The 14,766-nt window shown below is 42.3% G+C and overlaps 1 protein-coding gene across 3 annotated transcripts in view; it reads right to left on the bottom strand.

Annotated features, from left to right (window-relative positions):
• Positions 1-719: 719 nt before the first annotated feature.
• sgsm2 (small G protein signaling modulator 2) overlaps positions 720-14,766 on the bottom strand; it is a 91,716-nt gene continuing 77,669 nt past the window's right edge. For all 3 annotated transcript variants that reach the window (XM_079573703.1, XM_079573704.1, XM_079573702.1), the window contains 10 exons: positions 13,798-13,926; positions 10,440-10,622; positions 8,792-9,048; positions 6,654-6,768; positions 6,438-6,562; positions 6,265-6,347; positions 3,929-4,038; positions 2,390-2,486; positions 1,197-1,364; positions 720-1,088 (listed from right to left, as the gene is read on the bottom strand). In XM_079573703.1, coding sequence (XP_079429829.1) covers positions 1,000-1,088; positions 1,197-1,364; positions 2,390-2,486; positions 3,929-4,038; positions 6,265-6,347; positions 6,438-6,562; positions 6,654-6,768; positions 8,792-9,048; positions 10,440-10,622; positions 13,798-13,926 — 1,356 coding nt within the window. In that variant the 3' untranslated portion in view covers positions 720-999. The remainder of the gene's footprint in view (positions 1,089-1,196; positions 1,365-2,389; positions 2,487-3,928; positions 4,039-6,264; positions 6,348-6,437; positions 6,563-6,653; positions 6,769-8,791; positions 9,049-10,439; positions 10,623-13,797; positions 13,927-14,766) is intronic.

Genomic DNA, 14,766 nt, shown 5'->3' on the forward strand with positions numbered 1-14,766 from the left:
CTAACTGTCCGCATACCTTCAGACGCCACTTCTCCTTTTTATTTTTCATGAGGAAGTAAGTCGGTTTTTATTCTCAAAGTAAGTGCCCAACCTGAAACCGCTGACAGCATCGGCCATCTTTGTTTAGCTTAGCATATTAACCTGCCATCACACGGAATATGTCGGTTAAAATTGTGAACTTCTGTTTACTTCTGCTTTGAGAAGAAGTAGACTTACTGTGGCGCAGGGATGTGTGAGCGAAGAGAGGAGTAAGCAAGACAGTAAGTACGACAAAACTGTGTTCAGGTGCTGTTTGGAACTAGAGCATCTGCCTTCGACGCATCTATCTATCTGTCTGTCTGTCTGTCTGTCTGTCTGTCTGTCTGTCTGTCTGTCTGTCTGTCTGTCTGTCTGTCTGTCTGTCTGTCTGTCTGTCTGTCTGTCTGTCTGTCTGTCTATCTATCTATCTATCTATCTATCTATCTATCTATCTAAAAGTGGGGCAGAACTATGGTTTTGGAGCTCAAAATCGTGAATGTCCCAGATCAACCGGGACATCTGGCCACCCTAGCTTTTACGAATGTTGATTCTCCCTAATCCAATCCATGTTTTTGCAGTGCATAGTCCCGTAGTTACTAAGACGGTCCCAAAATGTGAACCAGACCCCGCGGCGGGGTTGGGCCAAAGGTTGGGGTGGCGTGGACCCCCCTCTGATTGGTTCACGTAGAACTTTGGCTCCAGTAGAAATGAGGCGAGCGAGAACCCACCGGTGCACCGGGGGGAGGGGATCGGACCGGTGCAGGGCCTAAGGTTTAAAGTAAGGTAGACTTTGTCCTCTGCGTGTGACCCATCCTTCAGAGCACGGACCCTTCTCCAGACCTGAGGAGCCGGAGGACGATTTTGCATGTTTTGGGTTGAAACCAGACCCAGACACGGAGGGAACATGCTCTGTGGGGGGGGGGGGTGCAGAGGAGGGGGATAAGAGGGTCAAGACTCCGAGGGTCCGGACTCTGGGTTCAGTCACTTGGGGTCCATGAGAGACTGGACTTTGTGCACCAGTTCTCGCGCGATCTTCAGGATGTTCTGGACGTCGTGACGCTCAGCCATCTCTGAAACACAAAGTCATCGGATTCACACGTAGCGGAGATGTTCGAGAGTGGAAAGAAAACCAAGTGTAGTTGCTGTATTTCCACACGTTTCTAAGTCTGTCCACCTACCGTTGAAGAACTTGATGATGTCTGTGAAGTCCATGTTGTTGTGGATGATGATCTCTCTGTAGACCGTGACCAGAGCCAGCGCCAGGAACAGCACAAAGTGTTTGGAGGAGATCCGCGGAGCCACCCAGATCACCTCCCAGACGGCGAACACGTCCTCGTACAGCAGCTCTGCACAAACACGACGGCATTTACCGACCCACACACATCAACACTACAAACTGAACATCGCTTATCGTCGAGTGAGTTAACCTCTTGACTCCCGCCTGAACCGAGAGGATCTTTTTCCTCACGTCATCAGATTTTTTTCCCATCATTCATCACATTTTTGTCATTTTTTTGTCATTTTTTTGTCAAATTTTTGTTATTTTTTTTGTCAAATTTTTATCATTTTTTTGTCACATTATGCCACATTTTGGACATTTTTTTTGTCATTTTTTGTCACATTTCTGTAATTTTTTCGTCAATTTTTTATCAAATGTTTTTCAATTTTTTTTCATTTTTTGGTCACATTTTTGACATTTTTCTGTCAAATTTTTGTTTGTTTTTTTGTCAAATTTTTAACACATTTTGTAATTTTTTGTCACATTTCTTTTTCATTTTTTGTCAATTTTTTGTCATTTTTTGGTCATTTTTTTTATCAGATTTTTGTCACATTTTTGTCATTTTTTTTGTCAATTTTTTGTAATTTTTTGTCAAATTTTTAACACATTTTTGTCATTTTTTTGTCACATTTTGGACATTTTTTTTGTTTTTTTTTGTCATTTTTTGTCACATTTCTGTCATTTTTTCATCAATGTTTTATAAAAAAAAAAACATTTTTTGGTCACATTTTTGACATTTTTCTGTCAAATTTTTATCACATTTTTGTAAATTAATGTAATAATAATAAAATAAATAAATAAATGGCATCAGCACAATTCTAATATAACTGCTGTTAAATGTGTCGCCTACTTTACTTGTACATGTGTAAATTTACATGAGTAAATTTACTAATTACAAACCAATCTGCTGTGAAAAAAGAAAGAACGTTGAAGAAAATGCCTTGTACTCGTGTAGTTTTAGCAGTGGACTAGCGTGTGTGAGTGATTGGCGCTGCTTCAGTCGGACGGCGCAGATCAGTCACCCCAGGGCAGCTACAGACGCAGTTTGCTCTTGGACTAAAGCTGTGCTCTGAGGCGCCGATAAATAATCACCTCTTTTGAAGTCGAGCAGGAACCATCTGTAGCAGAAGTAAAAGTGCGTGTAGTCTCCGTTCTGCTGCATCAACTCGAACAGCTCGGAGTCCAGGATCTGAGAGACAGAGAGAGTTCATATTAACATAACCTGACCTTCCACAACCCCCAGGCCTCGGTCACCATCAAACCAAACTGTATCTAAACATGGACTGAACTGACCTGCAGTAAGATTTAATTATATCTAAACTGGGTGTGAACCATGTCTAAACCAATGGCCGAGGAAAAGCACTTCTTCTTGGTTCTCATGGTGGGGTCTCGGCATTACTGCGATACCGCCCCCTAATGGCAACTCCTGAAAGGTCGCTGCAATATGGAATCCTATAGGGACTTTACACATGACTAGGGATGGGTACCGTTCGTTTTTTTTTTTATACCAAGTACTTTAACAATACCTGCTTTTCGGTTCCGGTGCCTTACCGGTACTTTTTTATATACCTATGTTATTTTAATTCAATAAAAATAACGTGTATAAAATCATTCAGGAAAAAAGACCGAAAACTCCAGCAGCGTCGCCTGTAACTTTGTGTTTTGAGCACAATTTCCACTTAAGCAGAGATAAAAAGAGAGAAAGGACATTATTCCCTCCTGAGCTGCAGAGTCAGATCCACATCAGGACATGTTTTCTTTCACCTAAACTTTTCTAAACTCAGTGCGCTTTGACGAAGTGAAAGCTCCACACGTCAAAGATCCTCACATGGTGTGAGCGCTCACTCTGCCACTAATCATTTACCAAAACTGTACCAACAATGTCTAATACAGAGTGAGCGCTCACTTTTCTATAAACCAGCTTGGATAGTCCCGTCTCTGCAGCTGCTGTAAAGTTGTAACAACAGCACGTAAGCTCCGCCCAACAGCACGTAAGCTCCGCCTCCGGGTCTGTCGCTAAAGGTAAACACGTCTTTCTTGTCGTCACTGCTTGGTTTTGCTTTTCAATTTGCCTAAAAACTAAAGTCCTGGTTTAGACCTGGCTCAGTCCTGACCCAGACCGCGGCTCTGCCATCTCTATTACAGAAGTTTAGTACGTTGTAGCTTCGCCAGTTCATATGCTGCTCCAGTTCTCGCGTCTTGTGAAGTCTGAAGAGGCCTGTAAGCTTTAGCTATAAGGTGTAGCTTTTCTTCGCTCCATTTGTGCTGAAGCGGCTCATATCTGCGCATACGTGCATTTTTAGACTCAATGCGGGTCTGGAGAGAAAAAGAACCGAAAACTGGCACCGAAAGAATTGTATTTTTTCGATACCTCCCCCGACCGGAGCTTTTCGGTCGGTTCCAAGTAGGTACCGTTTAACAGTGCCCATCCCTACACATGACAAAAACAACTATAAAAGCCTCGCTCCAAATACCTTTTTGTTTCTAGAAATAGAGCATCCTCCTATGACCGTTTGTATTTTAGCTTTGGGCTTTGATTATCCTCCAGATCTGTGGATGCTCGTTGTAAATGGGATTGAGAGTGCTCTAAAGTCCCCGTGTCCCCAGCGTGCGCTCAGGGGCCGGTGGTACCTGAATGAGGGACCTCATGCTGGCGAAGTGCGAGTCCATGGCTCCTCCGTTTGGGAAGTTTTGGCTCATTCTCTTCATGAGCTGAGTGAAGCAGCTGTAGGCCAGACACTCTGCGCAAAAACAAGAGGTTAGACCAGCGAGAACGAGGGGAGGCAGGCCACATCTCCGTCAGTCAGCCTCAGGGCAGCCGTGGCGACAGACCGAATCGAGTGAAGGGACCACAAAAACAGAGGAGTGCAGTGATTAGTGAGATTTAAAGTCACTTTTTAAAGAAATCAGACTCCTAACATTTGTTTTTATGACAGAACTGCCTGAACCAAGAGCATTTTCTCCAGTTCAGCTTTACCCAAATCCTGTAGGCCAGTGTAACACCTCATTTGAAAGCTAAGACCTACAAAACTCATCTAAATGGATATTTTTCCTCACATCATCACATTTTTTTCTATCTTTTTTTGGGGGTTTTCAACTCATTTTTGTAACTTTTTTTTTGTCATTTTTTGTCATTTTTGTTGTTGTTATTTTTTGTCATTTTTTGGTCATTTTTTGTCACATTTTTTGTCATTTTTTTGTCAACCAGGTTTGAGTGAAACAAATGATCTCCATTGTGTAGTTGGATGAACAATATCCCTCTGTCCCTTTGTCTTTTCTATCAGCGAAGTATTGACTCTCACCTGCAGTGGCGCTTATGGCCTCTAGGTCATAAGTTACTTTGGACACATAACTGTTTTCTTTTTATACATTTTAAGGTCAATATATTACTTCGGCCCCTCGTGATATGCCCTAATACTACATTTTAATGCAAATATTACATTTTTTTTTAGATTTGCAATCATTTAAGAAATCAGAGGACAGAGAATTGGCAGAAACGGGAAACATTTGAGCAATAAATGTGATCAATTTCAGCCAAAACTGCAGCGGAACTTGTTTTAGACCCTCATTTTGATATTTTCAATGATGACTTATACAGAAAAAAAAAGACCAATTTCAAACATTTCCAATAAATGTTGATTTAATGCCAGTTTGAATCTAATGCAATGCTTTTTAATGACTTTTAAGGCTTTGATTTTGGCACCAGTTTTTAAAAATGACTTTTTAATGTTTTTTAATGCCCCACAAAAACCCTGTACGTATCGGATCGTGTACGTATCTCTGTCCCCTGTGATCTTAACGTGACATATAAAAAATAATTTAAGTTTGAGTTCTTGCAACAACAACAAACAATACTATTCACTTTGTGTCATTTCATGGTGATTTATTAAGAAATATCAAAATAGTTTAAAGGAATAGGCCACCATTTTTACATACTGAGATATGCTCTTACCTCACTTTAGACGAGTTAATATATCCCCGTGCGCAGTAACTCCTAAAGGTTATTGACGGAAGTGAGCGGGGGAAGTCTTTAGGAGTTACTGCGCGGACGTTTTGCTCCTCGTATCATTACGCCTCACAATATAGTCCCCCTTTTTATCTGCTTATAAAATCGACATGTTACATTTCTGTGTAAATATACTTCGCATGAAAACACTTCACGTAACTTTATTTAAATAGGGAACACGTGGAAGAACTTGGTAGCTTCTATCGTGAGCTTTTTTGGAGCTATGTGACATGTGGGAGAGGCTGCGTATGTGCTCCGTTTGCGTGACAGAGCGCACGGACAATGACCAGACGGGGATATATTAACTCGTCTAAGGTTAGGTAAGAACATATCTCAGTATGTAAAAACGGTGGCCTATTCCTTTAACCTGTTAACTCCCGCCTGAACCGAGAGCATTTTCTCCAGTTCAGCTTTACCCCAATCCTGTAGGCCAGTGGAACACCTCATTTGAAAGCTAAGACCTACAAAACTAAATTGATCTTTTTCCTCACATCATCAGATTTTTTTTCATCACTTTCGATTTTTTTTGTCCATTTTTTTGTCACTTTTTTGTTACTTTTTCGTCAAATTCTTCGCATTTTTTTGTCAAATTCTTATCACTTTTTGGTCCATTTTTCCTCTCAATTTTCCGTCAAATTTTTCTCACGTTTTTGTCAAATTTGTGTCCATTTTTTGTCATTTTTTTGTCCATTTTTTGTCACTTTTTCGTCCATTTTTTCTCACTTTTTTCACATTTTCATCCTTGTTTTCGTCTCAGTTTTGTCACTATTTTCACACCTTTTTTCCAGAAGCTTTTGGATTGGGGTAAAGCTGGAGAAAATGTGCTCGGTTCAGGTGGGAGTTAAGGGGTTAAAAGCTTTTATGGTCACAAAGTAGATGCCCACTTTTTTACCCTTACTGATCACAACTCTACATGAGACTTTCTTAAGTAAATGTTTTGTCTACTTTTCCCACATCTCACCATCATCGAGGACGACCATGAGAGGAGCGAGGAGGTCGCACATGCCCTGGACGTATCCCATCTCCAAATGCTCCCAAACGTAGCTGAGGAGAGAGACCTTCACATCAGGCCTGTATATATATATAACCTGCTGAACTAACAAGTGCATTAGTTCCCTGCAGGGGGCGCTGTACCTGCACATGATGTTGCGCAGCTTCTCCAGGTTGGCCGTGGTGAAGTAGTAGTAGTTCCGGTCGCAGCGCTGCACGTCTTTGTCGATCCTGTGGAGGTTCAGAGCCACCGTGTCCAACAGCTCGATCTGTGAGGAGAAACACCACACGCTGTTACCCCTCAGTCGGAGACGTGGGGGCGGACTCCTGATCTCTGCAGCCGCCGCCGCCGCCGCGCACCGTGTAAGACGACAGCGAGGGGGAGATCTTCTCCGCCTTGTCGCCGTTGGTGACCAGCCTGTCGAGCTGAGAGCAGAGGCGCTCGGTTTCTCCGCTCTGGTCTCCGGACTCCTCCCTGGGAAAGAGTCAACAGTGTAATCAGCTACACAAGTCAGGCCGGCCACTTTTTAAAAAGAGCAGTTCTATTTGTATGACCATAAGTGAGGGCAAAGGTCAAAGGAAACTAGCTGTTTGCTTTTCAGCTACGACTTTAAACTAATATTAAGATCAAGACTAAAATACATACCGTCGGCAGCAAGTCAAACTGAATGATTTTCAAAGCCATTTTAATGCCTAAATACGTCACAAATTTAAAGCAGTACTAAGTAACTCTTCCCCCTAGAGGCAATAAGCGCAACTGCAGGTGTAGTAGCAAGTTACGATTTTTTAACTTATTGTCTTGGAGAGTAAATCCTACGCAGACAGAAAAGGCGAAGGGAGAGAGGGTTACTGTGCATCCAATTATGCAATGGAAATATTTTTTTCACTAAAACTTGGCTGTAAATATTGTTTAAAGTGACGTTAGCCCGCAGTTAGCTTTGCCCGTTAGCCTGTTAGCTTCTTCTTTGTGATTCCATTAGTGTGTATTGGTGGCTCCGGCCCGGTGGCAGTCAAGTTGCAAACATGGTTTTCTGTCCAGAGACACCAGGGGGAGATGAAAATCATCCCATAAACACTTGTATCACCCCCACAGGGACTACGGGAAGGATTTATTAAGGCAAACACGTTACTTAGTACTGCTTTAATATAGAAAACTAAAGTGGACACAACGGGAAACTTTTGAGCAAAGGATTGTGTAGCACAGCAGCTGATTTTGTTTTTAGACCATAGTTTTTGACAAATGTGAGCAGGAAAAATAGTTGAGCAATGTCATTGAGAGGGTTCTGCCTCTAAGGAAAAAACACATTTTCTTAGAAATTTTGATTTAATGCCCGTTTGAATCTGATTTAATGCTGTTTTTTTATGACTATAAAGGCCTTGGTTTTGGAATAATCCATTTAATGACTTTTACTGCTTTTTAACACATTGAGTGCCCAAAACGTCACTCTAATACACCTTATGTGTGATGTTGGTCTGTGATGAACAGAAGTGAAATAAATGATAATCAAAAACTTGGAGCGCGTTCGACAAAGCAGAGCGGCTTCCCATGGAACGATCGAAACAGTTGAGATTTTAACATTTCTCTGAGTTTTTAAATGGTTAAAATGGGTCCAAGGACGACTGAGAAACATCCTGTTAAAGTCTTCAATCCAGAACCAGGATGTTTAAATGCACACGCCATAAAAAGCGTTCGATCTGCGGCAACACGTGGTGTTTCAAAACATGTCAACAATGTTGTCGTTGAAAACGGACTTGAAACAAATATATTTAGGCATTTGCCTCACATAACGTCAGTATCCGTCCAGAGAGGAGAGAGGAGTTAATCAGAAAGGAGAGTGATTCATAAAAAACAGATTATCTCAGAATCTAGTAAAAAAAAATCTGTGATTTTGATCTAAACTAGCCTCTGTTTAGCTTCGATTTCTCAGAATAGAATTAAACTGTTTTCACCTACGTAGAGCTGAGAGTCTCTTCTTTCAAGCGAGCCACAGCCTGTGTCCATAACTATAACATAGAATACGCTGCAAATATCATGAAAAATGGTAAATTGTTGGCTCTACAGCTAAATCCCAAAAACAGTGTGGCCTGTGTGGCCAATGTGTTGATGTCCCGCAGAAACCCAGATTCATACCAAACTATGATCATTTGTTTGTCATGTTATAGTCTTAAGAAAATGTGTTATTTGCTATCCTTAGGAAGATGCTGTATGTGTGGGCCTTTTTTTCCTCAGGCTACTGGCCGCTGGTGCACCCTTAGTTTGCAGCCCTGTCTGGACCAACGCTGGCTTATTGACAAAATGCCACAGCGAAAGCTAAAGGCGCTACAACCGAATATTAGAGCGTGTGACCTTTTATTGTGGTGACTTTTTGTTTTGGTCAGGCAGTGTAAATGTAAAGTTAACAAAGTGGGTTTTGAGTGCAATTGACAAAAACTTGGCCTGAGCTAAGTTTAATCTTCATAAACAGGCCGAGACTGAAACTAAATAAAGACCTGCTCACCTGTCCCCCCTGCTCTCCTCCGCGCCCCCCGGCTCTTCCTCGGTGCTGGACAGGATCTGCGAGTGTGCGGAGGTCACGGAGTAGTTTCTGGACGAGGGGAGGCCTGAGTCGGGGGAGTCGAACTCCAGCAGGGGGCGCTCTTCGGGGGGCAGGGCGTGGGGCGGCAGCAGCGTGGAGGTGGTGGTGGCGGGGGGCGTGTCCTCGACGCTGGGGGTGCTCTGACTCGCTCCGTCGGGCTCGTCCACCGACATGAACACCTGCAGGGACAGTCCAGTGCACAGTGGCTTTAGGAAGGGCTCACATCCCTCTCACTCATCCTACTTTATAGTTATTCCTTTAACAAAATCAACGATCACAAGAGGCTGTATCATTCTACTGCTTTTATAAATGTTCAAAAACAGCACATCTATGAAAAATAAGAGAGAAACAGCCCATGTCTGCAGGTGTTTAGCGGCTCTGAATATTAATGTTACTCTTTTAATGTTGTGGTCCAGCCACTTCTCCCTTCCTTCCATCTCCCCCTCCCCTTGTGTGTTTACCTTGTCTGTCTGGATTCCCCACCAACCACCTACCTCCCCTCCGCTGCCGTCCTGGACGGGTGATCCAGGACCTTCCTCGGCGTCCCGGATCACCCATTCCCCCCCATCCACTTGTCTTGTTACAATAAAAAGAAGTACTTATCGCTTCTGCATTTTGGGTCTGCCAGTTCTTGTTCACGACATTTAAACTTTTTAAACTGTTGATGAGAGGCGGCTACTTTAACTACCAAGTACAGACGACTTAAGAACAGATTTATCCCAGTATTTATCTTCCTGGATTTTTAAAGGCTGCGTCCGAAACGAGCAGATTGGTCAGAGCTCTTACGCCAAACCGGATGTGCGTCAGCGTCCGCCATGATAAGATGCTTCCGAATTGGTCTGTCAGTTAGGAAGGAGTTAGGAAAAGGAGCCTCGATGCTAACTATCATAGCCACTTTAGCATAGGGACCTCTGGTGCTAACTATCATAGCCACTTTAGCATAGGGACCTCTGGTGCTAACTATCATAGCCACTTTAGCATAGGGACCTCTGGTGCTAACTATCATAGCCACTTTAGCATAGGGACCTCTGGTGCTAACTATCATAGCCACTTTAGCATAGGGACCTCTGATGCTAACTAACCGGTGATTAGGAGCTATTTGCTGCTGTAGTTTTATGAAACAGCTGTTGAAATAAAATAACACTAAAGGGAAATGTTTGGATCATTTAGATTTTATTTTCTCCTTAAATGTCTTTGTTTGGACACTATGTAGTTGTTGGACACTAGGGGGCGACATGCGCTTTTGTTTGGCCTGCACTCCACCAATAACTTTAAAGAAGAAGAAAAACAGCTGTTGGTGATGTCACTTCCCTTTCCCCTGTTTAAGGACGGACGGATTGTTCAAATGCTGCTGAAGCTCTAGTTCACTAACTGCACAGATCTAAGATTAAGGAGTTAGTTGTTAGTTGTTAGTGTTAGAGCTTAGAGGATATAATTTGATGGTTTCAGACGCAGCCGAACATTCCTGCCTATTTGACTAATATCTTTCCGGCTCCAGCTGCCCAGAGCCCGCTCCACCTCAGGCCCATAGTTACACAAGTATCCCCAGAGCCCGGCTGTAGCGTCTGACCTCGTTGCTGAGCGTGGAGTCGCGGTGCACGAGCCGCAGCACGTGGCTGTCGATGCTGCTGCCCGACGACAGTTTGGCGAAGATGGCCGACTGCATCTCCTTCTCCCGCTGCCTCACGATGACCTCGCAGGCCTTCCACTCCCGCAGCACCTGCTCGTACCGCTGCGACACGCGGGCGTCGATCTGCAAACGCACCGCGGGACGTGAGGAACCGGGGACTAAAGCAGGGACAGGTCTGATCAGGGGCGGACTGGGACTGAAAAACAGCCCTGGACTCTGAACAATCTGTCCCAAATGAACGTACATGTGACACTTCCACAAACACATATTTTAACCTCTTTACACCCCCGCCCCGCCTGAACCGAGTGCATTGTATTCAGTTCAGCTTTACCCAAATCCACAAGCTTCTCGACTGGAGAGCAAAAGTGTAACGCCTCATTTGAAAGCTAAAGCCTACAAAAGTGATGTTGTTGCCACATTTTTGTTGCTTTTTCATTACTTGTTTTGTGGCTTGTTGATGTGTTTTTGCTTTTTTTTCATTGCTTTGTTGTTGTGTTCGTTGCGTTTTCATTTTCGTTCTTTTGTGTCATGTTTTTGTTGTTTTTCCGGCATGTTTTTGTTCCCTTCCTCGTTTTTTGTCACTATTTTCATGCTTTTCATTTAAGCTTGTAGATTTGGGTAAAGCTTGGTTACGGCGGAGGGTAAGAGGTTAAGGAGACTGGTGGCCCTTCTGTCTCTGGCCTCTTCCAGAGTGGACATATCGCCAGTCCGCCCCTGGGTTTGATCAACATTCAGGCACTTTTTCCTAGCCCCGCCCCCTCTGGGTGAAAATGGCTCCGTATATTCTATGGCGATACATACATTCTGTAATTAAAACATGCCAAGCCGGTGCCAGAATCACAGAAAAGTCTCACTCACAAACACATCAGTTATGAAGGAAACAAACTCTACTCTCAGTCAAAGCTCATTGTTGTGGAAACAGCTCCCCCGGTGGCCTTTTATCAAGCTCTTTATGACTTCTTTAATCAGTAAATGTTCCGCCTGATTAAACATGTTCAACATTAGGCAGAGTTTATGATTCAGCGAGTTATAAAACGCTCATGAACGTTAGCGACAGCAGTAGATTAACCTCTGAATGAACCATGATCTACTAAAACTACATCGTAGGCTGAAGATATTTTTAAATGTTGATATAAATGGGACAGATTAAAAGCTATAATTACAGTATAAACAACAAAAGTCTTGGCTCCACATTAAAGTGACTAATGTAATGATGACAGAGAGTTCAGCTCAGTTTAAAAGTGTTAACGTCCTCTCTATGAATCATCTAAAGGGGTCCTCAAACTTTTTTCTCTGGGGGCCACATTATCGTTCCTGACTGTGATGGGGGGGTCGGGCCGGGTCGGCTATAACATTATATGACCCAGACCAAAATGCAGCAGGGCTCAGTGTGAAGTAGAGATTACTCGCCACAGTCACTACTACATCCACAAGATCAACACTTCACTCCAGTATTTGTTTAGCTTGTTTGTTTTAATTTTTTATTTTCAAATAAAATAACTGCTCACACTTGTATTGCGCTTTACAAGCCTGAGTCACAAGTTTCTCACAGTAACACTGTCGCCATTATTCATTCACTCCACACTAGGGATGGGCGGATCGATACCAAAGTATCAATACCAAATGGCTACTTTTTAAGTATCGATATTGGGCAAAAAGTATCGATACTAATTTGCATATGTAAAAAGAAGGCGGGGCAGCAATTATCAACACAAAAGGATGATTTATTCCTTTGTTCTGAGCCAAAACAGTCACAACAGCAAAGGATTGAACTGAGCCAGTCATATCATTCTGTTTTGGGTTCTGTTTGTCATTTAAGTATTAATTTAAAATTGTGTTTATGTATTTAATTTCACATCAGTATTGTTTAATTAACCAGTTAAAGTAATATCATTTTAATTGACCAGTTAATTATATAAAATAACCAGTTTTAGAAATGTATATTGATTGAAATACATTCACCCATATGAAATGACCAGTATCGGTATCGGTATCGACAAAAATGACCCCAAAAGTATCGGTATCGTATCGATTCCAACATTTTTTGTCATCGCCCATCCCTCCTCCACACTCTGTGGTGGTCAGCTTCATTTACCACATGGCTATAACGTGCTGTTTATATCCTTTTCTCTTATATCAGTGCCCTCTGATGGACACGCGTGGAATTATATTTTAGCAATTTAAGTTGCCCCCTAGTGGCTGGAATGGGTATACTGGTTATTTAGTAAAAAAAAATCATAACTCAGTACAGGAATACGAGCGATCGCGATGTCGTCACATCCGTTGGCCGTGGTCGGCATTTTATATTTTCATATTTGTTAAAAATGTTATTAAAATACTATGACTGGCAAAAACAATGTCCATAAACAGGGCATTGCTTCTCTTGCGCTGTAGCAGATCTATCATTTTATAAAACCGAGTTAGAGGCCTGTATGCATCAGCTGTTGCCGACCGTTCACCAAAACATCCGGCAAAAATTGCGGAAGTAAACAATAACAGCGATCGCTCGTACGGGCTAGAGAGTTACTTTTTTTTTTTTGACATACTCAGGAACTTGTGCTCTACAAGTCAGGGGCCGGGTTACATCATCTCGTAGTTTAACCCCTTAACTCCCACCTGAACCGAGCACATTTTCTCCAGTTTGGCTTTACCCCAATCCAAAAGCTTCTGGAAAAAAGGTGTGAAAATAGCAACAAAACTGAGACGAAAACAATTATGGAAATGTGACAAAAAAATGAGAAAAGTTTGACAAAAAAGTGACGAAAAATTTATGAAAAAGTGGCAAAAATGTCACAAAAATGACAAAAGAAATGACAAAAAAGTGACAAAAAATTGACAAAAAAAATCACAAAAATTAGACAAAAAAATGACAAAAATGTAATAGAAAATTGACAAAAAGTTGATGAAAAAATGACAAAAATGTGACAAAAAATGACAAAAAAAATGAGTTACAAAAATGAGTTGAATACCCAACAAAAAATGATGGAAAAAAAATCTGATGACGTGAGGAAAAAGATCCTCTCGGTTCAGGCGGGAGTTAAGAGGTTAAGGACCCCTGATCTAAAGCAACAGACACCATCTGTACCTTTTCGGTTTTGACAAACAAAAGAAACAAATAAAATCTTTTTTTCAGAGGAAAATAAGACATTCTCAGACGATCTCTGCCAAGACGAGAGCTCCTGTTTCACCCAAAGGGGGCGCTAACCCTCTGAATGACATAAAAGTTGCTCCCAGCATATTTTCATTATCATCAAAGTCATTTAAAAACAGTGATAGATTCGTTAAGTGTTTTTTTTACCTGGCTGAGGTCCTTCTTGGCCATTCCAAACTTGTAGTGCCCCAAAAGGAAAGGCCACACCTCCTTCCTGATCTCGTGCTGGACCCCCCCATAGTAAACCAGCCGCAGCAGCTCCAGCTCCTTGTAGTTCTGCACAAATGATTAAACACGAGTCAGCAGTGAATCCTCAGCAAAAACAGCAGCGTTTTCGGCACCGTCGGCTCTAAAATACAGGAGCTGATGATATTAATTAGCTACTACGTTTATGATGAATGAGACCCAAAATGGCCGCCTCTGCCTCCTCCGCGCGGCGCTCGGAGCAGACAATTCATTTTTCACACCCTCTTTGTGAATTTATGACCAGGGGAGCGGAGACGGGCTAATAATAGTGTGGCACAGCAGTGATTAGCCGCGCAGTGATAAGTGGCTCCTCCGTCAGCCCTGTCAGAGTCTGACTGCTAATCTTCATAATGGACTTTTCAAACTTTTACACAGCCTTTTTCATCAACCGTTCACTTGCTTTTAGTCACGTGCCGAGGTGTGGCTCCTGTGTCTGTGTGTGCTCAACCCGAGGGCAGGGCTGACGGCGACATGAGCTTATTATAGCACATGTTGATTGTGTTGTATGTCTGAGGATTTACTGTAGTGCATGATTTTGAGAAATATTATTACGCAAATAAGAGATCAAATACCTATTAAAGCACCCTAAAAATGTGAGAAATGTCAGTATTTTAAAAATGTCCTGGCAGAACGTCCCACTTGGTCATTTTATATAAAGTAAAACAGGGATTCTAGACCCAAAAGTTGGTTGCGGAACCATTTTCAGTGGGTCGCGAGTCTAAAGGGAACTTTTATTCAAAATTTTCCATCTGAAACTGCATGGGAAAACTAACAGAGTTTGTTAAATGTTTTGTTATTGGGTTGTTTTGATCATAATTTCAGTCTTGTTCCACAAAAACGTATCCCAAGAACCATTGCGACATCGCGCCC

Source organism: Gobius niger, assembly GCF_951799975.1.
Source record: "Gobius niger genome assembly, chromosome: 1".
Classification (NCBI taxonomy): domain Eukaryota; kingdom Metazoa; phylum Chordata; class Actinopteri; order Gobiiformes; family Gobiidae; genus Gobius; species Gobius niger.